This window comes from Culex quinquefasciatus, chromosome 2 (assembly GCF_015732765.1).
Source record: "Culex quinquefasciatus strain JHB chromosome 2, VPISU_Cqui_1.0_pri_paternal, whole genome shotgun sequence".
Lineage (NCBI taxonomy): Eukaryota > Metazoa > Arthropoda > Insecta > Diptera > Culicidae > Culex > Culex quinquefasciatus.
Genome location: NC_051862.1, coordinates 182,908,063 through 182,935,367, shown reverse-complemented (window position 1 = coordinate 182,935,367; position 27,305 = coordinate 182,908,063). Strand labels below are relative to the sequence as shown.

The window sequence follows — 27,305 nt, the reverse complement described above, 5'->3', positions numbered from 1 at the left end:
CGTTTCAAGCTGAACTAAATCCGGATTCATATTCGGATGCTCTGAAAGGTGCTCTACAACTTTCCCGAAAAGAGTATGGTGCTAGCATGTCCCTGAAAGAAGATACAGCGTCCTCAAAACTCGTCTAAAACGTGATTTTCGAGCAAAAAACACGTTTTAGACGAGTTTTGAACACGCTGTATCTTTTTTTAGGAGCAAGTTAGCACCATACTCTCTTCGGGAAAGTTGTAGAGCACCTTCCAGAGCATCCGAATATGAATCCGGTTTTAGTACAGCGTGAAACGTGGATTTTATAAATATCGAAATCCAAAAAAATGGTTTTTCCCATACAAATTTATATGGAAAATTGAATCGCTTTGCGCAAAGTGAGGACTAAACCAATCCTTCCCAAACTTTGGGGAGTTGTTTAGGACCCCAAAAGGAACTGAAAAATTGCTGTGCTCGCTAAATTTGGACAACTTCATTTTTTTCCATACAACCATATTACACCCTAATGTAGCATGCTGTAAAAACGACACAGTTTTATATTTTTAGTTCTCAAATATATTAAATTCAATTTATCTAAATAATACATTGACAGTCATATCGGCAAAGTGTACGGATTTTTTCTCAGCAAGAATTGGTAGCCTTAAGCATGGACAATCGCCATACCCCCCCCCCCCCTCAGGTGTCCACGTGGTTTATGGATGGTCCCTTTAGTCATTTTGGATATTTCGGTCATTTTGATCATTTTGGCCACCTTGGCCACTTTGGTCATATTGGTAATTTTGGTTATTCTGTTAATTTTGGTCATTTTAGTCATTTTGACCATTTTGGTTATTCAGACAATTTTGGCCACTTTGGCAGTTTTTTTTTCATTTTGGTCATTTTGGTAATTTTGGTCATTCAGGGCATTTTGGCCATTCTGCCCATTTAGGATATTTTTGCCATTTTGATATTTTTTGTCATTTTGGTCATTCTGGCCATTTTGGTCATTTTGGCCACTTTGTCCTTTTTGGTCATTCTGGTCATTTCGGTCATTTTTGTAATTTTGGTTATTCAGACCATTTTGGTAATTTTTGATATTTTGCCCATTTTGGTGATCCTGGTCATCTTAGTTATTATGGCCACTTAGGCCATTTTGGTAATATTGGTAATTTTGACTATTTTGGTATTTTGGTCATTTTGATAATTTTGGTAATTTTGGTCATTCAGGCCATTTTGGTCATTTTGACCATTTTGGTTATTTTGGTAATTTTGGTCATTCAGGCCATTTTGGTCATTTTGGCCATTTTGGATATTTTGGCCATTTTGGATATTTTGGCCATTCTGGTAATTTTTGTCATTTTGGTCTTTCTAGATATTTTGTCTATTTTGGTCATTTTGATCATTCTGGCCATTTTGGTCACTTTGGCCTCTTTGTCTATTTTGGCCAGTCTGGCCATTTTTGCCATTATGATCATTTAAGTAATTTTGGTCATTCAGAGCATTTTGGCCATTTTGATAATTTTTGTCATTTTGGTCATTCTGGCCATTTGGGACATTTAGACCATTTTGGTCATTTTTTGAATATTTGGCCATTTTGGTCATTTTGGTTATTCTGGCCTTTTTTGTTAATATGGCCACTTAGGCCATTTTGGTTATTTTGGTTATTCAGGTCATTTTGGTCTTTTTGGCCATTTTGGGCATTTTGATCACTAAGGTCTTTTAGGTCATAATGGTAATTTTGGTGATATTGGTCATTCTGGTAATTTTGGTCATTTTGGTAATTCTGGTCATTCAGGCCATTTTGGTCATTTTTGATATTTTGGCCATTTTGGTCACTCTGGATATTTTGATCATTTTAGCATTTTTGTCATTTCGGTCATCCTGGTAATTTTGACCATTTTGGTAATTTTGATCATTTTTGGTAATTTCGGCATATGTCAGTCATACAAATTCAAATGCATGCTGGTTCAATAAATAACACCCAACTCATACCTTCGCGTTCGGATTCTGCTGCAGCTGCGGAATCAGCGAGTGCAGCATATCGAACCCGTTCTTAATGTTGTACCGCCGCTTCTGCTCGGCATGAATGTGCCCCGACCGCCGCTGGCTTTCACTGCGCGCCTGCTGCTGGTGGAACTTGTTACCCACGCCACTTCCACTGCTACTGTTGCTGTTGTTACCCTCCAGTCCGAGCATCGGCGAGTCCAGATCGAGCGCCATCGACTCCGTCGACAGTCCCCCAGACGACCCGGCCGAGGACGTTGAGGCTGCAAACGTCAGTACCGAGCTGTGCTGCTGCTGCTGCTGCTGGTGAGAGCTGCTCTGGTTCAGTTGCAGCTGGGACGAGGCCGGCGAGATTGGGCTGCCCAGCGAAACCTGTTGGCACATTTGAGACTGCTGCTTCTGCTGCTGCTGTTGAGCAATATGGGATTGCTGCGGCGATAAGCTGCCGATGGCACTGGACGAAGAGCTGTGCTGCTTCATGTTGAGCAAGGTGCTTGCACTGGTTGTGGTGAGCAGTTGGGCCAGCAGGGCGCTGGTTCCCACGTTGAGCACCGGTTCGCTGGTGGTGCTGTGCAACGCCGGCAGCAGATTCGTCCCCGAGATGCCCATTTGACCCTGTTGTTGTTGTTGTTGCTGCTGCTGCTTGAGGATCATCGAGTTGCTGCGGCCGCGCAGTTTTGCGGGATGAGGCGCCTTGGACGACTGCAGCCGGGGAACGGCAAAGTTCTCCTCGTTTTTCGGGGGTAAGGGGAACGTCGCGTTGATTGGCAAACTGTTGGAGCGGAACATTTCCTTCGTGGGATGGGGAGGAAGCCGCTTTTGCTGGGGGGAAGTTTGCTGTTGTTGTTGTTGTTGGTGCTGCTGTTGCAGTTGGAGATCTTGAAGCTGCTGCTGGGACTGTTCCAGGCAGGGTTGCTGGGGTTGTTGTTGTTGCTGTTGTTGGATGGCCGCCGCCTGCACTTGATGGCCGTGGGGAGGCGAAGCGTGTCGCATACTCCGGCTGCCTCCGCCGTAGCCGCCCATCGTTTGAGAGGGAATTTTGTACGGCTGCGGTTGGTGGTTGTGGTACGACTTGTAGCTCGAAGTCTGCGTCGGATGTAGCGATCCCTTGTACGGTTCTTGCATGCCACCGGGCGGGGAAATTGGTGGGTAGTTTTGGGCCACCGGCATTGAGTTTGAGCGTGGTTGGGGCTTTTGTAGGTTGGGCTGTTGGTTCTGCTGCACCGGCAACGACTGACTGTGCGTTAGAAGCTTCGCGTTCATGGCCTGCAAATTGCTTGCTCCGACCATGCCGGTGTTGGAAAGATTCATGGGATTCGGCCCGGAAGGCTGGGACTGCTGAAGCAAGTTATAGTTCAACAGGTTCTGAGTGGCTGGCGTCCCAGACATTTGAATGATTCCTCCCTGGGGGAGCTGATAACCGTAGGGGTTGTGGAGCACGTTTTGGCTCAAATTAGGCTGCGAAACCATGGCGTAAGCCATCGTCTGATGCGTCGTAGGAGCACACTTGTCGTAGTTGTGGGGTTCTCGTCTGAAACACAATATTGTATTAAACCTCGAATACATTGAAACCCTATTCAAAATCTTACCCCAAAATCTTCGGAAACGCCCGGGAGAACTTCGGCTTAGACTCTTTGCCAAGCTCGTCCGCCCCGGACAGCAACCCAATCTGCTGCGACTGCTCACTAGGATTGGTGTTTGCAGGTACGTTTGCCGCCACTAACTGATTGGCCAGATACGACCCAAGTACGTTGTTTAGCTGCTGTTGCTGAACGGAACTGGCCGCGTTGGCGGCCCCACCAGCGTTCAAGTTTTGAGAGAAAACCTTGGCCGAATAGTGGATCGTAGCGGGAGCTTGTTGTTGTTGCTGCTGACCTATACTCATGGCCGTCAACGGGCCCGTAATCACAGAGTTGGAACCGCCGCCACTGGGTCGATTGGAAGGGAGTTGCTGCTGCTGGGACAACGCACCCGGTGCGTCGGTAATCTCCTGGATGCTACCGCTACTGTTCATCTGATTGGATCCTGTTCAGAGACAAACAATGAGTACTTCATTTCAAAATTACAAGAATGCCACCAACCTGAAGGATAGTTGTACTCAATCGCCTTCAGAATATCTTCCGAGCCCTCTTCCGGGACCGGTGGTAGCCTGGGAAAGTTGAGAAAATCCAGGTCCAGGTCCATCAAATCGTCAAAGTTGGGTTGCAGTGGGCCCAAGCTCGGTTGGATAAAGTCGGCACGACCGGCACCGCGCGCTGCAAAGACAAATTGGTGAAAAAAAGTACGACGCGTTTCAAGTCGGAAGCACCTACCAATTTCTCTCGAATCGGGAAACGGATATTGCGCCAACGTGGACAGCAGGGTGTCGGCGGACATATTATCGGTAATCATAAACTCATTGCCACTCGGTGACCACTCTAAAAAATCTAACTCACTAGTCTGGAAGGATGCGAGGGGAAATCTGTTAGACAACATTTTCTATACTCTGCAATGAAACAGCTGAATCTTGATTGCTTTTCGCGGAAGTCCGGATTCAATGTAATTTCCCTGAATTAATCAGATTGTAATTGGCTACAACAGAGCATGAGTAAATAACAGTGTTTATCTTGTCCAAAAGTGCTTGTTATGGTTAGAGATCAATAAAACTTACCAACAAACAAAACATACGGTAATACGTAACGTTCAGCAATGGTCCGGTTGGACTCTTTGGAAGACATTTTACGAATTTGCAACTGGTTGGCCCATTCCGCGGTTTATTTTGATAAGAAAACGAATCGATATCGTGCCCTGAAGACTTATAGTGTTGTCATATTAGCAAATGCGGCGTTTTTAACCGTGTTGACGGGGGTTTATACGTGGCGCAACCTGCAAATACCAGCAGATGGATACGCTGGGTACGGAAAAATGTTTACCCTTTTGATAGTCATCGACAGTGAGCTCAGTTTCTTCTGGTGTTACAGTATGATTTTGAATGGAGTGCGTCAAAAGAAGAATACCTTAAAACTGTTCAATTTGATGAGTGCAATTCGTCAAACTTGGCAAGAGACAATCCGGTATCGCGTCAGGCTTTTTATAGTTCTAAACATAGCTTTGAACCTGATTTTTACTTACGGAATCTCGATTCTTCGTTTGGACTTTTCCAAAGACCTGTATCTAGTGGGATTCAACTTGATGTTCTGTGTTTTTAGCACCATCAACGACATGTACTTGATACTGTTCAACACGCTCGTGGTTAGGATTCGTGCTGAGCTAACCATCGCCAGTGAGCGCATTGCCGAATCAATCCGCAACGGAAGAGACATCCGACTACAAGCTCAACACTACTTCCGCATCCTGCAGCTACCCCACCTGCTCACAAAGTCCCTCGGACTGCCCGTGCTGTTCTTCATAGCGCTGAGCTTCTTCGAGGGAACCATTCAAACGCTCCAAATGTACCAACTACTGGGCAGCTCGCTCGGACGCTCGTCGCTGGGGGAAATCCTCGGTGAAGTTGTGAACTACGCTGTCTGGTACCTTCCGTTCATGGTGAAGCTGCTGGTGACGATGCAGTTGGCGCACAGCGCGACACAGCAGGTAGGCCTTTATTTTCGGGAGTGATTGATTAATAAATCATAACGTAAATGGGAAGTGGTTTTCTGGATAAACGGGACCGTTTACAGTTTACTAAAACAGTCCATATGGTCGAAATGGCAGGACATGATCTTCTACAGTTGATTTTTCGTGTAAGCGGAGCCATTGGACACAGCTCTATAGTGTTTGATAAAGTTTCCAACAGTTATTGTGCGTCTAACACAAGGAATTTCTTCGCAAATGCGTTGATACTCTTTCTAATGCAAATGTGCTACTTTTACTACGTGTATGCTACTATAGAGCATAGATTCAACACATACGGACACGTGTTCGCTATCATTCTGATCGTGGATAGTATCTTGTGCTTCTGCTTGTGTTACCTCATGATCTACAATGGATTTACGCGTTCTAAATCCATTCTTAAGCTGCTGAATCAATTAAAAGTAATCATGAAAAATGTGCGGTGCGAAATAAATGGCCCTCAATATCGAAGACTATGACAGAACGTAACTCCGATCATCGTGCTCAGCATCATCCACAACTTCCTGTTCACGTGCGGATTCCAACTGATGACGCTCGGTTACACCACCACAGTGTTCGACACGGCCATCGACGCGATCTTCTTCGTGCAAGCCGTTCTCTGTGACATGTACTTCCTGTTGTTCAACGTGTTCCTGCTCATCCTACGCACCGAACTGTCCCACATCGGACACCGCCTGCAGCTGGCAACGAACCGACCCAGACAGCAGGTTACGCTCTTCCGAGCGTACTTTGAGCTGATCCAGCTGATCGCCCTCCTGACCAAGTCCTTCGCCAATCCGGTGCTGTTCTCGCTGGCGATGCTCTTCTACGAGGGAACGTTCCAGCTGTTTCAGCTGTACTTTTTGGTGTTTAACCGACCGAGCACGACGGCACCGGCCAACAATGCCGTCGACATTACCAGCTACGCCCTCTGGCTGGCACCGTTTGCGGCCAAACTGGTGCTGACGCTGAACAATGCGAGCGCCGTACCGGAAGCGGTGAGTTGGGGTTGATTGATGATACAGTCATGCCTCGGTTTTGCACTGCCCTGGTTTTGCACCGTTCAGCTGCCTCGGTTAAGCACGGCCCAGTGCTTAAGGGGTTACATACATGTATATTGGCAAAAAAGTCAGAGGTTAGTATGAGCACACACTTCAACTTTTTTTAACTCTTTTTTCATGGCATTAAAATATACATTTTCACCTACTTTCAAAACAAATTTGAAGATATTTGGTTGCATCGTTGCTGAGATATAGCAATTTTAAGTTAGCAGTTTCAAAAAACGGGTGCCACGATATCTCAACATTGTCTTGACCAAATCGGCTCAAAATTTTGGTGAATACTCGTTAAACCGATTCCGTGTGCATGACGAAGCCCGATTTTCAAAAAGTTTATTATAAAAAAAGAAAAAATATTTTTGTGTTTTTCATATTAAAAAACCGTTTGTTTTTGATTTTTGTATTTTTTTTAAAAGCTAATTTTAAAAAAGCTTCGTCATGCACACGGGATACATCTTGAAAGTCTTCATCTAAAATTTCAGCAAATTTGGTCCATCCCATCTCGAGATATCGTGGCACCCGTAAATCAACTCGGGATTTAGAGAAAACCGCCAACAAAGTTTGACAGCCCGCTTTGCACATGGCAAAATTTTGAACTTAAATCGTCTCTTACTCAGTTTAATCATTAAATGTTTCCATGAAACTTTCAGGAGTGATTAAAAATCATGTTTTGAGTGGATTTATCAAAAAATCTGTAATATAAAATTTGGTGATTTTCTACACCCCTTAACTGAATCACAGAGCTTATGGGATTTTGGCTATATGGGAGACATTGGCTTTAATCGTATGAAAAATCATGCAAAAATCAAAATATTATAGTGTTTTGGAATCGGGATGTTGTCAGCTATCCATTGAAATTATAATTTCATGAAAATTTTCACAAAAATACGTATTTTTCCTGTATTTTGAAAATACAATGTTTCTCGAAAAAATACTCAAAATTATTGTTATTGCAATATGGGTATCAAGTGATTGGATTTTTTTCATACATTTCGAATGTAAAATATTTTTTTAAAAAACACTAAAAATTTTCACAAAATTACGTATTTTCGAATAAAAAAATACTCAAAATTTCAGTTTTTACAATATGGGTATCAAACGATTGAGATTTTTTCATACATTTCGAATGCAATAACAATATTTTTTGAAAATACTCAAAATTTTCACAAAACTACGTATTTTAGAAAAAAATACTCAAAATTTCCGTTTTTACAACGTGGGTATCAAACGATCGGAATTTTTCATACATTTTGACTGTAATAACAATATTTTTTGAAAAAACTAAAAATTTTCACAAAACTACGTATTTTTGAAAAAATACTCAAAATTTCCGTTTTACAATGCGGGTATCGAACGATCGGGATTTTTTCATACATTTCGAATGTAATAACAACTGTTTTTAAAAATACTCAAAATTTTCACAAAACTACGTATTTTTGAAAAACTTCTCAAAATTTCAGTTTTTACAATGTGGGTATCAAACGATCGGGAATTTTTCATACATTTCGAATGTGATAACAATATTTTTTTGAAAATACTCAAAATTTTCACAAAACTACGTATTTTTACAAAAATACGTAGTTTTTTTTAAACTTTGAGTATTTTCATTTTTTTATAACTTTCGAAATGTATGAAAAAATCCCGATCGTTTGATACCCACATTGTGAAAACGGAAATTTTGAGTATTTTTTACATTCGAAATGTATGAAAAAATCCCGATCGTTTGATACCCACTTTGTAAAAACGGAAATTCTGAGTATTTTTTATCGAAAATACGTAGTTTTGTGAAAATTTTGAGTATTTTCTTAAAAATGTTCTTATTACATTCGAAATGTATGAAAAAATCCCAATCGTTTGATATCCGTATTGTACAAATTTAAATTTAGAGTATTTTTTTCGAAAAGACGTAGTTTTGTGAAAATTTGGAGTATTTTCTAAAAATGTTGTTATTACATTCAAAATGTATGAAAAAAACCTGATCATTTGATACCCATATTGCAATAACAATATATTTTTGGTTTATTTAGAGAAAAAAATGCATTTTCGAAATACAGGAAAAATACGTATTTTTGTGAAAAATTTCATGAAATAATAATTTTAATGGATAGCTGACATCATCCCGATTCCAAAACACTATAATTTTTTTGATGTTTGCATGATTTTTCATACGATTAAAGCCAATGTCTCCCATATAGCCAAAATCCCATAAGTTCTGCGCCTCGGTTATGCACGCCTCGGTTTTGCATCCCCCATATGCGGTGCTAAACCGAGGCATGACTGTATGTCAAGTTTCTAGGAAACTTTTCGATTAAAAATAACAGAAACAAGTTACTTGGATCCAGTAATCCCGATATAAGCCAGGATTGCTTGAAGCAAAGCTAAAGTATTGAAAATCCAACAATCACGTCAGAAGTTCAGAGTACTTGAGTGAAACATATAATTAAAATCTGACAATTCTTCCAAAGTCGAGAACATAAGTAAAATTCACTATCAATTCTAGAAATTTATAGAAGAGCTTGTGAAAATTTGTGCTCTGACAACTCTTGAATGATTTGAAGACCGGATGTAAGAAAAGGCTAAACCACCTACAGGTGAATTCAGTAACGTTGTTTCATTACACCTATATTTTCTAGCTGGTGGTCTTCAATGCATACAACTTGATGATACGTCAAGCCGAGAACAAAAGCGATGATCAACAATGCCATCGTAATTGTGACATTCGGAAGGGTTGTTATTGTACTAGAAAAACAAATGAAATTACCGTAGTGTAAGTTTCCAAGCAAATTCTGAAAATAAGCTTCAGCAGTCAGTAGTCTCGGAATGGAACCATTACCGACGGTAATCCGTATGAATAACGTTCTCGGATTCTGTTCGGTTCAATTTGATCGAAAATATGGGCGCTACTGCGAAGGCGGTAGACAAATGTTTCTTGTTCGAATCGCTTTTACCATAGTGCTTCATGTGTACTATCTGTGGTACGCTTCGGAAACTAGAGAGGGTAGAATAAGGCAAAGTAATGTCATTTATGGACTCATGTTGGAGGCAGAAAGTCACTTGTGGTTTGTTCGGAACTACATTATAGCATTGAACGGCATGATTTATTCGAAAAAAGTTGTTAAAATGTTAAATACGTCACGGCACATTAGTTGGGAAGTAGAAAGAAAGTTTAATCATATTAATTTTCATAACACAATAACTAAAAAGCAAATTTGGCTAAGTGCAATAACAACTGTGATTGTGAATCTTCTTTTACTAGTCTGTCTTTATGGTATCAATAGCAATTTTAACTCATTCTTCAACATGTCCGTTGATTTGTTATTTAATGTTATGGGTACGGAAACCGATTTATATCTATTAATGTTCAGCTTTTTTGTTATTAAAATTAGAGCAGAGTTAGTGTTTTTCAACAAATACATGCAGCAAAAGATTTGCTTGCAGCAAGTGAAATTGATGTTCGAGATCTACGCTGAAATAATCTCCCAAATGGGCTTGCTTGCGCAGTCCTTCGCCGTACCGATTATGTTCAACAGTATGTTGCTGTTCTACGAGGCAACAATGGCCCTTTTCCGCATGTACTGCATGTTCACAGATGTGTATGATCCGGAGAGTGCCGCAGCGGAAATAGCCAGCTACTGCATTTGGTTCATACCGTTTGCGATTAAAATGACGTTAACCATGAAAATGGCTACTCTAACTACTGAAAAGGTGAGTATCGAGCAGGATTCTAATTTTAGAATTACAATTCGATATTAAATTGATTAGGTCATTATTTATTAAATTTCACTAAAATAGATCAATTGATGTGATGAGCCAGGACAAGATGTAAAAACATCAAGTCATGCCTCTAAACCTTAGAAGAATATTGGACGTTACATTCAACATAACTAATCGTAATCAGTGACTAGTTCAACACAGTTGGCAATGGATGAAAACCCTCTCGCCATAGTTCTGCAGTTTGGCAGTACTTTCGCACATTCTCCAGTGTATTTTAATAAGAAATTTAACCGTTATTGTCCAGTGAGTAGATGGTATTTGACTCCTAATGTCATATTCTGTGCAATAATACAGTCATTCCAAGTGTATTACGTATACAGAACGTTCGATGCATCATGTGAAGCAAACGGAACTGTACTAGCACTTTTATACCTATTGGACATTCAGTTGACGATCTGTCTAAGCTACGTCATGATTAGGCTTAGTGATTTTTCACGCTCGAAAATTGCAAATTTCACGGGGACCTCAATTTCAAAACACCAAATTTCACGCAAATTTCGCGGAACGTGAAAAATGTTAAAATAACTTTAAAAACCTTATGTTTGAATCACAAAACTGCTTTTTATGCTACATTTTATATTATTGAAATAAACTAACAACAATTAGAATAAATTTGAACCTGACACAAAAAAAAATCTCCTAATTTTCCAAAAAGATTCCACCTGGTTAATGGAGGCCATGCTCTATATATATTTTTAACAAAAATTAAGGGCATGCTTATTCTCATTTATTGAACTGTTTTTTTATTTGACCAATAAAGCTAAAAAGTTTTCGCGAATTTGCATAATTTTACTGAATTTCATATCAAAGCAAGATTCAACAATCTTGTCCAGCCAAAATAAATTCAAAGCCAATAAGTTGAATTTTTTGCGACATTTAGCACATTAAAAATAATTTAAATTTTTATTCAAAATGAAATTTTTAACATTTTTATTTTATTTCACTTGCTCTTGTTAGTGCTTTGGTTATAGAAGTTGTTCCAAAATGGATTATGATGCAACACACAGCTGAAAGGAACTCCAAAACTCTGTTATGAATTGCAAAAGAACTGATTGTATCTTGATTATTCACCAAGAAATCCGAATTGAATTGAAAAAAAAATCAAAATGATTCAGAAAAATTAGAAAAGTTTTAAAAAGTTGATTTCAAAGAAAAACATGCCCTTCATTTTAATTTGAATAAAACAATGCTTGATTCTTTAAATTTCTTATGAAACTATACCTTTCAAATAAAATAGCAGGAAATTTTTATTACAGCGAATGAAAATATTACTAAACTAACCTAAAGAAACATAACAACGTCCTTCCTTAATCTGTTTCCAATGAATTACAAATTACTAAACTTAGTAAATTTAAAAAAAATTGAACAATTCATCAAATAGTTCATATTCATATCTAGCATTTCAATTGTAAACTAATAAAATTTACTTAAATAGTCTGTGTGTGTGTGTGTGTGTGTGTGTGTGTGTGTGTGTGTGTGTGCAACCAACCAAACGGGACCACGCGGTTGCTTCTTACAAATTGAGTTGTTTCCATGTATTTTTAGATCTACATTCTATACATTCAAATAACTCGCATAGGCATTTGAAAGGTGTTAGCTCTGCCGAGCTTCGGTGACCCCTTTCTACGCTGGCTAGCCGAGCGCGAGGTACTTCAGCTTTGTCGACAAGCCCCGCCCTGAAGAACGTTTGCACCAATCGGATTCAAAAGTTATTTAGAACTTCCGAACCCTTGACAAATGGACAAGGACCCAGCGCGTATATAGTTGATAGCAACAGTATTCCTAATTCCAGTCATAGCTCACCAAGCCGTGATGGCCTAGTGGTTAGCATTTTTGCTTACCAATCCAAAGGACGGGGGATCAAACCCCGACTCGAGCGACTGTGATTTTTCGTTCATGTTCAGAGTTTCAAGATTTATATTTCCTATACTTTCTCGTTGGGAGCAGATGGGAATCGAACCCAGGACCATTCGCTTACCAAGTGAACACCGTAAACAGTCAGCCACGGCCGCTCCATAAAATTTACTTAAATAGTCTGTATGGGTAAAATATTTATTATGCTGTTATTTTGAAAAAAATATTTGAGAAAATTGTTAAATTTCATGTTACGCCGTCTTTGAAATCGTCAAAATCACTAACCCTATGTTTGTAATTAAACCAGGGTATTCACTCGCTTATTTCTACAGTATTTTATGAGATTATTTTTATTCTTATTCTAGTTTCATAAATCATTTTGAGAAAAATAGTTACAGTTTCACACAAACATAAAATTTCACGGGATTTCGCGGGAAAAGCCAAATTTCACGGATTTCACGCTGTCCGCGAAATCGTGAAATTTCACTAACCCTAGATGATTTTCAATGGAGTCAAACAAACAAAAACTCTCGTAAAACTACTAAACCTGATGAAGAACGTTATCGAACGAAATAAGTTCGAGCTAGGAGGTCCAAAGTATTCGAAAATGTGACGCAATACCATCCTAACAATCGTTTTGAGTGCAATCCTTACTGTGGCGATCAACGGTGTAATACCTTGGGCATTCCAAGTAATCAAAACGAGCGAAGATTATGCCCTAGCATCGATATACGTCCTTGTCGCGTTTGCCATCGATGCGTACTTCATTTTGAACAACACGTTGCTAGTAGTGTTGCGAACAGAACTCAGCTTCATCGAAGATCGACTCAAGCTTGGCTGCACAGGACGAGCCAATCGCCTGCTCGACTGCCCAAGGCAGCTGGGTGTACTAACCAACGCGTACAAAGACGTGCTCCCGTTGATGAGTTTGTTTGCGAAATTTGTCGCCGTACCGCTCGCGTACTCGACACTGTTGCTGATTTTCGAAGGAACTGTGCAACTGTTTCAGTTTTACATTCTGGTGGCGGCCCACCAGTTCGATGGGATCAAGGTCGTGGACATTTTGTCCTACGTACTGTGGTTTGTGCCTTTTGCTGGGAAACTGTGCGTGACAATGCATTTGTCAACCAGTACAACTGAAAAGGTGAGTGAATTTTTGTCATCACACAATGAGTATGTTAAATAGTACTGAATATTGCAAACTACTTTGATATTATCTTACGATTAACCATTAAGAGATTAATGAAATGCCTTCATTCAACTAATTGGAACGAGCCACAGAACAGTTCCATCAACAATGGAAGACGATTCCTTTGATATCATTGTAAGAGCGAGCAATGCTCTTGCACTTATTCCGGTGAACTTCAATAAGGAATCCAATCGTTATTGCTCTTCAAGCAGATTTTTTCTCATCATAAACATTGCCTTTTACGTGCTTGTGCAAATATATAATCAAACCACGAATTTTTATGTGCCTGCATTAACTGTTTCGATAATAATTTACATAATTGATAATCACATATTTTTCTGTTTCAACTATTGCCTTGCTTTAAACGGCGTTTTACATTCAAAGGCCATTTCAAAATTCCTAAATTTGTTGAGGAGTGTTCGCCAGCAAAATCGATTGCAATTCGGTGGACCACGGTACACAGAGCTAAACAAAACATGGCTTGTACTGACGAGCTTAGTCCTACGCCATGTCATTCACTGCGTATTTCATTCGACTGTTGGTATCATCAGTACAACTGAAGAAATGTTGATGGAAGTGCTCTGCTCGATGCTAGCCATATCCGGTGATACATATTTTGTGTTGATCAACGCTATTCTGATAGTGCTGAGGGCAGAACTGAGACATGTCTATAATCTTCTTGCACATGCTAAGCCGGTGCAAGTTCGCCAACTTTTCAAAGCCCACATGGACGTTCTAGCGCTGATGCAGCTGTTCACAAAGTGCTTCGCAACGCCAGTTCTGTACTGCGTCTTTATGCTGTTCTACGACGGAACCCAGCAGCTCTTCCAGTGCTACGTGGTGATGGCCACCAGTCACGACGATTACTCTGTGATGGAAGTGGTGTACTACGTGTCCTGGTACGTCCCACTAGTGGCGAAATTAATCATAACGATGCACCTGGCTGCCAGTATCAGTGAGCTGGTGAGTGTTTTTTTTTTTCCTATGAGTATGACAACATTATCATCAAGTTTGGAGCAATTGGTTCACCAAATGGGGTGACAACTTCAACGATTAGTTTAAATATTAATGTGTACGGAGTTGATGCGACAAAAGTCGTGATAATCCTATGATTGCTTATTTCTTAATTTAATTAATTGTATAGTTCAGTTCTAGTCGAACATCACAGTCATCATGCAAGACGATCCATTTGGCGTGATCTTCAAAGCGAGTAATATTCTGGTGCATATTCCGGTAAACTTTGATACAGCATCCGGGCACTACCATTTCTCTAGTAGATTTTTCCTTATCATAAACATTGCATTTTTCGTCATTGTGCAAACATGTCATCGCAATATGTACGATTATGGCACTCGCATTTCTGTGTCAACAATAATGTACATCATTGACGATCAGCTATCGTACTGCTTGCACTACAGCATGACACTGAATGGAGTTTTGCAGTCGGGCAATATTTACAAATTTTTAAATATGCTGAGTAGTCTTCGCCAGAAGAATAGATCCGATTTTGGTGGTCCTCAATACACCAGAATGAAATCAACGATCACATGGTTTCTGGTATTGAGCCTAACATTCCGTTTCGGAATTCACTGCGTGTTTCAGTGGGGCATCGGCATCGTATCTACCGCGGAAGCACTGCTCATTGAAGTCTTTTCCGCTATGCTCGCAATCGCCAGCGATACATACTTCATACTGATCAACTCCATTTTGATTGTTTTGCGAACAGAGCTGAGATTCATCAATGATCTTCTTAAGCATATCAAGAGTCCGGAGCAAGTTCGTGTACTATCGAAGGCTCACATGGACCTTCTACCGTTGATGCAGCTGTTCATGAAATGCTTCGCGATGCCAGTTTTGTACTGCATTATGATGCTGTTCTTCGAGGGAACCATACTGCTGTTCCAGCTGTACGTTCTGACAAACAGTAGTGACGGGGACTACTCGTTAATGGAAATTTTCTACTACGTCATATGGTATGTGCCGTTTGCCATCAAGTTGATCATAACGATGCATCAGGCAGCAAGCACCAGTAATCAGGTGAGTAATTCCGAGGAAATCTTTTTGTCGTACTCAAACAGTACTTGGAAAAGAAATAACTGACAGGTGGAATAACAAGCATGCACAGAGGGAAGCTCCCTTCAAACATGAACATCAACGAGCAATCCTGAGTACCAATCTGAACAGAGATGGAAGAAGATCCGTTGAAAACCATTGTAAGGATGAGCAACCTCGTTGGACACATCTCAGTGCGTCTGAAACACGAGCGATATATTGCCTCAAGTAGACGAGCGTTAGTGGCCAACATAGTCACTCTGTTAGTTTTGCAAATGATGTTTGAATATAATACCTACACTTCATGGAATCAAATCGTGGCAGCATACGGATTATGGATGGTGACACTGATACAGCTGGATGTTTATTTGACCTTCGGTTTGAACTATCTTATGGTGCTAAATGGAGCAGTGCAATCGAAGAACTTTGTAAAACTGCTCAATCGAATGAGAAGAATTATCCAAAAATCACATTTCGCTAAAACACGATACAAAAGGTTATGGCGAATTACCAGTGCAGCCACACTATTGAATGTTGTGCTAAACTTTGGAATTCATTGTGCTTATCCGTGGTTTTCTAATTTAATAACAACAAAGGATGAATTAATTCGAGAAATTTTGCTATCTTTCCTCGTAACATTCGGAGACACATTTTATATTTTCTTCAATGCAGTGCTAACTGTTCTGCAAATTGAGTTCATCTATATTAAAACTTATCTCGTCGATACCAACGCTAATCAGCTTGAGCAAGCTAAACTTTTGCGAAGAACGTACAACGATGCCGTGCTGGTGATGAATCTTGTAACGAAATGTTTCGCACTGCCCATTGTTTACTCAGCGCTGTTGCTGTCCTTCGAGGGAACTGTTCAACTGTTTCAGTTTTTTCTTTTGCTTAGAAGTGAGCACAAATCCAGACACGACCTGAAGGAGATGCTGTACTATCTCTTGTGGTTCGTTCCATACCTAGTCAAGTTTTTCGTCACGATCAATATGGCTAACAGCACCAGCGAAAAGGTGAGTGTAAGGTCAGCTGTGGAAAGCATTGATTTGCTGCATGTCAGTCGGAACAACTAAGCAGACACTTAAATAATTAAATACAACGCATCACCAACATAAATAAATTAGCCAACTGTCTGCGAAAAACATGGAGCTCGTAAGGGTAGTTGTAATTTTGAGCATAATGGAAGGAGATCCAATTGAACTGTTTTGCCTTCCGCACGTTACTGAGGAAAGGCAAACTTCTCAATTAGACCTCCTAGATCCACCTTCATGTATACCTATCGCCTCAGAATAAAATGTCTGTGTGTGTGGTGGGATGTTGATCAAAAAATTGTCACTCGATTACCTCGACCCTATCAAAAATTATAAGCACTTAATTGTTATTTACGCACTTTTTGGAGGCCGGATCTCAGATATTTTGATGAAAACGTTGTCCGGATCTCTCATGCGACCTATCGTTGAATAGGAATTCAAAAGAGCTTTCCAACGCGTCCAAAACATTGAAGATCTGACAACCCTATCAAAAGTTATAAGCACTTAAGTGTTATTTACGCACTTTTAGGATTTTCGATAGCACCCTTTAAATGTGAGGAAGGCGTCTTCATAACTTGAGGCAGCGTTGCCAGATCTTCAAAATTTTAGAACCGTTACACAGGTATTTTAATTAAAAATGCAACGATTGTCATAACTCGAAACAGGGCGGCCAGACCTTTGAAATTTTAGTCTTGTTGGAAAGTTCTTACCATTACCAATTCAATAGCGACGTATGGGACCTTAAATCAAGTCGAATGCGACGTGTTTGACCAAAATCGGTTGGGCCATGACTGAGAAAATTGAGTGACACATACACACACATAGACAGACATTTTCTTCAGTTTTTGTTCCTAAGTCAAAGGTATAAATGAAGGTGGGCTTACGAGCTTTCTATGAAAAGTTCACCAAGCGCCAGTGATACAGTGAGTCATAAGTATATGGAAGCTTGTATGGTGAAGAAGAGCTCGTGAAAACATGAATATTTCAGTGATACATTAATTTGATGACACAATAAAATCAATTGTCATGTCTCCGGTATTGATGATGAAACACCTTCTCAACAGCACCATAACGAAAAATAATTAGAGCCTAGTTATGATATCGACTATGATGCAAAAGGACCTGCTTGAAATTATTTTGAAAATTAATAACTACTTTGGTCACGTAACAGTTCAATCGTGTAGTACCTCGAATCGCTACCACTCTTCGGGGAAGAAATACGTGATTGCCAATACGATTCTTTTTGTTTTCATACAAGCTTTCTTTCTATACTATACACTCTTAACGTTTAAAGTGCGCTTTTTTGACACGTATGGAGTGGTTTTGGGCATAATGTTCCAACTCGACGGCCAACTTACGCTTTGTTTAAGCTACGTCACAGTATTGAACGGTGCTTTACGTTCTAAAGACATAATGAAGCTACTAAACGCGTTGAGAAGCATTCGGGAGAAGATCAAAGTTGAGTTGGGTGGACCACACTACGCATCAGTGTGGCTTAAGGTCGCCGTTACCGTGTTACTAGCTGGAATATTTTATATGTTGCTATATGTGGTATTTCCGTGGGCGCTCCTTGTTATTACCCGCGAGGAAGACAAGAAAATGGAAGTTGTGTTTATAGTGCTAACAGTTGCCAGAGATGCATACTGGATGATGATTTCCATGATACTCATAGTGATGAAAACGGAAATAAGCTTTATTGGCCATTGCTTAAAATCACGTGATCAAACTCAATTTCAGTTTCTTTTAAGAGCACTTACGGAAATCGTATCGCTAAGGGACTTGTTCGCGAAATGCTTTAGCATACCAATTATGTTTGCTTTAATGATGCTTTTTTTCGACGGTACTCTTCAACTTTTCCAGTTTTTTTCTACTGATTGAAAGTGCAGAGATAGGCGGTGAAATAGTGGGAGTTATATTTTACATTTTGTGGTTTTTACCATACACAGTAAAGCTCTGTGCGGTGATACATTTGGCGACCATAACCAGCAACAAGGTGAGTGCTAGTCATTAATCTATCAACTCAGTGAAGTCACATGATGGGTTTGACATGACCTTGTTAACCCATTCGAGTGAGTATCAATTATTCATTAAACTCGCCGGCAGGCAAACCTCCACGAGTTCAAAACTATTAACCAGTTTGTCACAGAACAATGCTCGAACAAGATCCACTCGAAGCCATTCTAAGAGTGAGCAGGATTCTTGGGCATGTGACGGTCAAGTTTGATCGAACCACATCAAAATACGGCTTCTTCATGATTGCAAACGTAACTCTGATAGCAACGATGCAAGTGTTGTACGCGTGGTATGTGCACGTTACCCTCACCCAGAGAGTCGAAATTTACGGCTTCGCGTACAGCTTGCTCATCATCCTGGACAGTCAGTTGTGCTTCTGCGGGTGTTACATTATGATTTTCAACGGATTGGTGCAGTCGAAAAATACGATCAAACTTTTGAACATCATAAATTACGTCCGACGAGAGAGAAGAAGAAAGTTTGCGACCGTCAAAAAAGTACTGACGTGACGAAAGGTGTTGACACTAGAGGTATCAAGCGTGTTGTTTAATGTTGCAGTGATTTGGGGCGTGCAGTTTATGTCTACCGACTACAACAACGTGTGGACGTTTTCAGCTATCAATGCCATATTTGTTATAATGGTGATAATCGCAGACATGTACCTCATACTGTTCAACGCATTCATAGTGATACTGGAAGAAGAGTTTTCGTCCATCAGCGCGTGTATTAAACAAGCAGTTGAAAATGTACAGTTTGAACAGCTGAAGCTGCTAGCAAACTTTCACGGGAAAACAACCCAGTTGATGAGCCTGGTAACGAAAGCGTTCTCGCTACCGATACTGTTTTACGTACTGCTGACGTTCTTCGAAGGAACGCTCCAGATGTTCCAAATGTACTTTATGCTGCTCGATGTTTACGGTAGGCTGACTCCGAGCCAGATTGCCGAGGACATTATATGCTACTTCTCGTGGCTTGGTCCACTGATGGTCAAGTTGGTGGTGACAATGCACTTGGCTACCAGGGCAAGTGAAGTGGTAAGTCGACTGATTGCGATCTGCAATAACCGTTATTGAATTTGCGTTAGTTTTTTTTTTAATTAATATTCGTTGGCCTCTTAAACGTATATTAGGGCAACTACATATCGCAATTCCTGTGTGGACAGCTACGAAGATGAACCTTAGAGAGCAGTTTCGTATTCTGTATTCATCCATGATATTTACTGGATTGAACTCGTTTTGGATAGGGAATCATTCAATGCTTTATGGACTGTTCAACTACGGTTACCGTAACGTACTAACTGCCATCGCTGTTGTGCACGTGATATTGGAAAGCTGTGCTGATTGCAGCTTTGGCCGCGTGTTGAATTTTGCGGAACAAATAACGGTGATTGGAGTCGAGTTCTTTATAGAATACCAAACATTGCTGTATTTGTTCATATTGAGAAATTATTACGTTTTCTATGGCTCCAAACATCACCGTTTACTGTCAAAACTAGGATACTTATGCCGGATATTTAACGTCAACAGTACAAAACTTCGATATAAATACTATTTCTATATTGGATTGATAATCATTCCCAAATTTTTGCTAGTGTTACCGTACTACCAAGTGCTACAAGACATCATGGCAGTATTCATGGAGGGTACACTTGTCTTTAACACGTTCTCTATATCAATTTGCGTGATTGAAAGTAGCTTCATAATAAGCACACTTGGAAGCCTTTTTGACCAATTGCAAAGAGCAGATTTCAACGATACAATTCGATACAATTACAGCATCACTTTGCTTGAGCTCATCGACGAAATAAATGACTTCTATGGACTGATATTTCTGCTGGTGTGCGTGCAGCAACTGTCTTGGATGACCGTTCTGGTCTACAAATACTGGCTTTACCCCTCCGAGATGATACTATTCCAGGACAAGTATCTTCAAATGTTGAGTAAACTATCATGGAGCACCACCTGTTTTGCTCTGATCGACTTGGTTTACACAAGTCAAAGCACAATTTCCAAGGTTTGTTTATTCTTATCTTAGATTCAACATTATTGAGTTTTGCATTATTCTTAGTTCAGTAAACAATTACCAACTGATAGTGATCGACTGGTTCACATTCGTAGCGGAACAATGCTCATTAGTGAAACAGCTTTGTGTTGGAACGCTTCGAAAGATTCGTGCAAATGTATCTCGAAGAGCAGTTCCGTTTTCTGTATTCCATGATGAAATTTACGGGAATAAATTCACGCTCGCCAGGGAACAACTCAAAACGCGACAAGTTGTTCAATCACGGTTACCGTAACCTGCTAACAGTCGTTTGTTTCGTGCAAGTGTTGATCGGAAACGGTACATTTGAACGTGTAGTGCATCGCGCCGAACAGTTCACCGTGATAGGATTGGAGTTTTTCCTAATATGTCAAACTTTAACGTGTCTGTTGATACTGAGAAACTACTATCTCATCTATTCCAAGGAGCATCAAAGATTGCTGGCGAAATTGGGAAATTTGTGCCAACTGTTCAACTGTAACGTTTCGAGAATTCGCTTAAAAACCTATTTAAGTATCGTACTGGCCGTTGTGCCCAAGTTACTAATCGTGGTTCCGTACTATCTAGTTTTGCGAGACCTGATTGCAATTTTCATGGTATTAACTCTAATTTTCAACACATTCTCAATAACGGTGTGCGTAATTGAAAGCACCTTTGTAATCGGCATTCTTGGAGGTCTGTTTTACAATTTGGACAAAGAGTACATCGACGATGCCACTCGATACGATTACAGTATAACGCTACTTGAAACGATCGACGAAATCAACGAATTCTATGGCATAGTTTTCCTGTTAGTGTGTGTCCAGAAACTGTCCTGGATCACGGTGGTCGTCTACAAGTACTGGATATATCCCAAGGAGATGATATTTTTCCAGGGCGTGGTAATGCAACAATTAAGCAGAATGGCGTGGAGTACAACATTTATCGCGCTGTTGGATTTGGTGTTCACGTGTCAGAGGACCATTTCAAAGGTTTGTCGTTTACTGATAGCAGGAAAATTTGTCACGATTGTTATCGTCGTAATTCCTATTTGCAATAATTGCAACACCACTTTCAGTCTGTCGCTAAACGCAGTCCAGAATGTTCCATCAGTTCAAGTTTTTCGGTGTTGTTCTGACCCTTTCCGGGTTGCAACCCTTGCGGTACAGTGGAGTCCCTGAATCGGACAAATTTTGGAGCTACCTTTACGTGAACGCACTGACATTCGGCAGCATCGTACAATTCTTCGTTGAAGGATTCTCCAATGAAAGTAGCTTTTCCCGGATTGTGAATCGAGCCCAGCGAGATACCGTGCTAGGGTTGGAGATTTGGTTACTGTTCCAAACGCTGGCGTCGTTGTGGATTATGAGAAACTCTTGTTTGCTATACTGGGAGAAACACGAACAATTGCTAGCAAAGTTGGAAAATTTGTGCCTGTTGTTTGGCTACAACTTGCATCATATGCGGTGGAAGTACTACTTGATTGTTACGTTTCTGATTGTAACCAAAGCAATCTCAGTTATAATTTATATCTAGGCTTAGTGATTTTTCACGCTCGAAAATTGCAAATTTCACGGGGACCTCAATTTCAAAACACCAAATTTCACGCAAATTTCGCGGAACGTGAAAAATGTTAAAATAACTTTAAAAACCTTATGTTTGAATCACAAAACTGCTTTTTATGCTACATTTTATATTATTGAAATAAACTAACAACAATTAGAATAAATTTGAACCTGACACAAAAAAAAATCTCCTAATTTTCCAAAAAGATTCCACCTGGTTAATGGAGGCCATGCTCTATATATATTTTTAACAAAAATTAAGGGCATGCTTATTCTCATTTATTGAACTGTTTTTTTTTATATTTGACCAATAAAGCTAAAAAGTTTTCGCGAATTTGCATAATTTTACTGAATTTCATATCAAAGCAAGATTCAACAATCTTGTCCAGCCAAAATAAATTCAAAGCCAATAAGTTGAATTTTTTGCGACATTTAGCACATTAAAAATAATTTAAATTTTTTATTCAAAATGAAATTTTTAACATTTTTATTTTATTTCACTTGCTCTTGTTAGTGCTTTGGTTATAGAAGTTGTTCCAAAATGGATTATGATGCAACACACAGCTGAAAGGAACTCCAAAACTCTGTTATGAATTGCAAAAGAACTGATTGTATCTTGATTATTCACCAAGAAATCCGAATTGAATTGAAAAAAAAATCAAAATGATTCAGAAAAATTAGAAAAGTTTTAAAAGTTGATTTCAAAGAAAAACATGCCCTTCATTTTAATTTGAATAAAACAATGCTTGATTCTTTAAATTTCTTATGAAACTATACCTTTCAAATAAAATAGCAGGAAATTTTTATTACAGCGAATGAAAATATTACTAAACTAACCTAAAGAAACATAACAACGTCCTTCCTTAATCTGTTTCCAATGAATTACAAATTACTAAACTTAGTAAATTTAAAAAAAATTGAACAATTCATCAAATAGTTCATATTCATATCTAGCATTTCAATTGTAAACTAATAAAATTTACTTAAATAGTCTGTGTGTGTGTGTGTGTGTGTGTGTGTGTGTGTGTGTGTGTGTGTGTGTGCAACCAACCAAACGGGACCACGCGGTTGCTTCTTACAAATTGAGTTGTTTCCATGTATTTTTAGATCTACATTCTATACATTCAAATAACTCGCATAGGCATTTGAAAGGTGTTAGCTCTGCCGAGCTTCGGTGACCCCTTTCTACGCTGGCTAGCCGAGCGCGAGGTACTTCAGCTTTGTCGACAAGCCCCGCCCTGAAGAACGTTTGCACCAATCGGATTCAAAAGTTATTTAGAACTTCCGAACCCTTGACAAATGGACAAGGACCCAGCGCGTATATAGTTGATAGCAACAGTATTCCTAATTCCAGTCATAGCTCACCAAGCCGTGATGGCCTAGTGGTTAGCATTTTTGCTTACCAATCCAAAGGACGGGGGATCAAACCCCGACTCGAGCGACTGTGATTTTTCGTTCATGTTCAGAGTTTCAAGATTTATATTTCCTATACTTTCTCGTTGGGAGCAGATGGGAATCGAACCCAGGACCATTCGCTTACCAAGTGAACACCGTAAACAGTCAGCCACGGCCGCTCCATAAAATTTACTTAAATAGTCTGTATGGGTAAAATATTTATTATGCTGTTATTTTGAAAAAAAAAATATTTGAGAAAATTGTTAAATTTCATGTTACGCCGTCTTTGAAATCGTCAAAAATCACTAACCCTATGTTTGTAATTAAACCAGGGTATTCACTCGCTTATTTCTACAGTATTTTATGAGATTATTTTTATTCTTATTCTAGTTTCATAAATCATTTTGAGAAAAATAGTTACAGTTTCACACAAACATAAAATTTCACGGGATTTCGCGGGAAAAGCCAAATTTCACGGATTTCACGCTGTCCGCGAAATCGTGAAATTTCACTAACCCTATTTATATCGTAGAGTTACCGGAGGTGTCAGTACTGCTAATGATGTTGTCAATTACATTCAACGGATTCACCATACTGACAAGTATGATCGAGACATCTATCGTCATAAACACATTGGGAGTTCTTTTTTCCCATATAAACAATGCAAAAACAAGTGAAGTAATGTTCAACCGCTACGCCGTAGTCCTGCTTGAGATGATGGATGAGGTTAATCATTTATATGGACTCATATTCCTGCTGGGAGTCACCCATCAGTTTACGTGGCTCATGGTAGTGCTGTACAAAAACTGGATATTCCCAGAAGAAATGGCCCTCTTTCGGAATGAGTACCTGCGATGTTTGAATCGCATAGTAATTAGTCCTACAATCGTAATTCTGCTCGACTTCATGTTTACGTGTCACCGCACTAGTCAACAGGTAATCTAATTAGGGATTTTTATTTTGGTATCAATCAATCTGATGTCCCTCAATCTCATCAAATCACCCAAAAAATCATTCATTCCGGAAACGTCTGTTGTGGAGAATGGATTCGTTACATTTTCTGATTCGCTGCGGTCGCGTCTTAACGGTGACTCCGTTCCAGTACAATCCCAGCTCGGGCCATTTCGGACTGTGTCCCATTTGGGAGCGGTATTCGGCAGCGATCTGGATTCTTTCCGCCGTTAAGGTCGTTCTTGTGGCTTATAACAATTTTTTCAACGCAAAAGCCAACTTTTTGACGCAGACAAGCACCAGCACCATGATCATCGTTCTGAATGCGACCTATTTAACTGTGATAGCTTCCTACTGGCAGCTGTCCAACTTTGTTGGTCGTTCCGAGGCCTTGCGTTGTCTGGAGCAGATTCGGGATTTGCTGAGACAGTTTAGACCATCGTTGGGGGTATCTGGGAAGGGCACCCCAATTATCGTTGCAGGATGTCTGCTGTGCAGTAATGTTGTGCTCTTAGGTTTGTACGCAGTTGCGTATGGGATTACCGGAAATTGGATCGGTTTGGTGGCCGCATTTCTTTACCAAATTGAAAGTGAATCAATCTGTGTTGCCACCACCTACATAAGCTACTTGGTGACACTGTTGACAAACATGTACGACGATCTGGAGGATCAGTTTGAGCTGGGTGGAGCGAAGAATCGCCATTCTGCAGAATTCTTCAGGTTGATCAAACTCAACGATCATCTGACGGAAGCCATCAGGAAGGTGGCGCTGGTTTATGGCGGTACTGTGATGTACCTCTTGAACGGAACGGTCATGTTCATGGCGGTAAACATTTACTACCTGTTCTGCGTGAGCTACTACAGCAACGAGTTCGGTGGTACATCACAGGTCATCCTCATGACAGGACTGATCATATGGATGGGAAATTTGAGCACTTGTTCGTACTATGTGTGCAACGCATGTCACAGATGTAGCAAGAAGGTCGCTCTACCTCACGCGTTGACGCGAAACTACAGATTCCACCAACTTTTCCCTTCTTTTTCCAGGCCAACGAGGCAGCCCTCTCCACGCGACACTTTGACGACTACTCGATGAAGAACACCAAGCTGGCGAAGCAGATCAACAAGTTCCTCCTGAAGAACCTGCACCAGAAGAAAAAGTTCTCCGCGTTCGGCTTCTTCAACATCGACAACAGTGTAATCTACACGGTAAGGATTGCGGCGCCAGCCTTGAGCTATTAACCGATGTTTTCGTTTTTGCGGGTTTATTTTTCCTGGCCACACGCAGGTATTCAGCTCCATCATCACCTATCTCGTGATACTGATACAGTTCAAGCAGCTGGAGAACGATTTGACCCATGGCAACAGCGGCAACGAAACCATTTCGGCGGCGGGTGGCAGTACATAAGTTATGTGTGCGTTATCTTGGGGGAGCGAGCGATTGTATCATAAGAAACTGCACGCACAGATTGTGAGGGAGCACTACTTTTTGAAATTTGCACCCTGTTTTCGCATTAAGTGGACCTTGAGACTAGGCCAAGTATGTCAATCAGACTCGATAAGCACTCCAAAGTTTGACACGTTGACCGTTAGAAGTCTATCTAGTAAGAAACATCTATGTGAAACATTTGGAACTCTAAAAAATAGTAAGAAGTACAGTTTGACAATTTGGTATTGACAGAGTGAACTCGCTAATTGGAACGACTGACAGCTGTCAAAAACAAACAACCACGAGCTCGGAAATAGTCTCTTATAGGATCCCAGCATAGCAAATTGTTTGGAAGCGGAAAATGTTGGATAGACCTCAAAATGTTCCTATGCAATGGCCAGGCCTACTGCGTCGAGTTAACCGCAGAGATGATTCGTTGAAAAAATGTGGATTGAGCTTGAGCAGAGAGAATTTGAAAATGTGAACGTTTGTATAAGATTTTCAAACTCGCAGACGCGCCGCCTTGGTTTGAATGGAGAATTAGGTGGTTCATTAATTTTGTTTACAAGTTGATTTTTGCATTAAACCTTACAAGGATCTAACAGCTTTGCTTCTTAATTCAGCAAATTGAAGCAAATTCAACGGCAATTTACAGTGTAGTTTTCCACAAATCTACATGATAATCGAAGTGTACAAATATAAGCGATTCTTGGATAAAAGCGATCCCTTATGATTTGGAACATATGTTAATAAAAAAGGCTGTTGAGTCAAAATTACGGCTAACAAAAATTTATGTCAAAAAGTGTAGCGTCACACCAAAACTTTCCGCTGAAAGTATAACAATCAGTTTTATTAAAACACTGTTTGCCAAAATAAAAAAGAAGCATTTTGGTTATATTGCTAAATCCCATAAAATCCACGTGGGTAATTCTCCGCCAACTCACTCAGCAGTTGCCCCGACCCCTCTTCGATTTGCGTGAAACTTTGTCCTAAGGGGTAACTTTTGTCCCTGATCACGAATCCGAGGTCCGTTTTTTGATATCTCGTGACGGAGGGGCGGTACGACCCCTTCCATTTTTGCACATGCGAAAAGAGGTGTTTTTCAATAATTTGCAGCCTGAAACGGTGATGAGATAGAAATTTGGTGTCAAGGACTTTTATGTAAAATTAGACGCCCGATTTGATGGCGTACTCAGAATTCCGAAAAACGTATTTTCATCGAAAAACACTAAAAAGTTTTAAAATTCTCCCATTTTCCGTTACTCGACTGTAAAATTTTGGAACATGTCATTTTATGGGAAATTTAATGTACTTTTCGAATCTACATTGTCCCAGAAGGGTCATTTTTCATTTAGAACAAAATTTTTCATTTTAAAATTTCGTGTTTTTAACTTTGCAGGGTTATTTTTTAGA

The 27,305-nt window shown here is 40.0% G+C and overlaps 2 protein-coding genes across 5 annotated transcripts in view; one reads left to right on the top strand and one right to left on the bottom strand.

Annotated features, from left to right (window-relative positions):
* The window catches only part of LOC6041514 (mediator of RNA polymerase II transcription subunit 12), a 53,591-nt gene that overhangs the window by 4,411 nt on the left and 21,875 nt on the right, over positions 1–27,305 (bottom strand). The window contains 4 exon segments of the mRNA XM_038251126.1: positions 1,960–3,502; positions 3,561–3,996; positions 4,053–4,226; positions 4,284–4,410. Coding sequence (XP_038107054.1) covers positions 1,960–3,502; positions 3,561–3,996; positions 4,053–4,226; positions 4,284–4,410 — 2,280 coding nt within the window.
* On the top strand, positions 5,486–26,772 carry LOC6041515 (gustatory and pheromone receptor 39a). Of its 4 annotated transcripts, none has more exons than XM_038251128.1 (3): positions 5,486–5,544; positions 25,511–25,672; positions 25,752–26,772. In XM_038251128.1, the coding sequence occupies exons 1-3, from the start codon at positions 5,494–5,496 to the stop codon at positions 25,869–25,871; spliced, it is 333 nt and encodes a 110-aa protein (XP_038107056.1). In that variant the 5' UTR covers positions 5,486–5,493; the 3' UTR covers positions 25,872–26,772. The 4 variants fall into 4 exon arrangements, with proteins under 4 accessions (XP_038107056.1, XP_038107057.1, XP_038107058.1 ...); XM_038251129.1 differs by lacking the exon at positions 5,486–5,544 and adding an exon at positions 10,246–10,325; XM_038251130.1 differs by lacking the exon at positions 5,486–5,544 and adding an exon at positions 19,537–19,567.

Coding starts and splice junctions, on each gene's coding strand:
- LOC6041515 (XM_038251127.1), top strand. CDS start 21,434: ATGATATTTTTCCAGGGCGTGGTAATGCAACAATTAAGCAGAATGGCG. Junction 21,545..25,510: donor GTCAGAGGACCATTTCAAAG/GTTTGTCGTTTA, acceptor TTCTTTTTCCAG/GCCAACGAGGCAGCCCTCTC. Junction 25,673..25,751: donor ACAACAGTGTAATCTACACG/GTAAGGATTGCG, acceptor GGCCACACGCAG/GTATTCAGCTCCATCATCAC.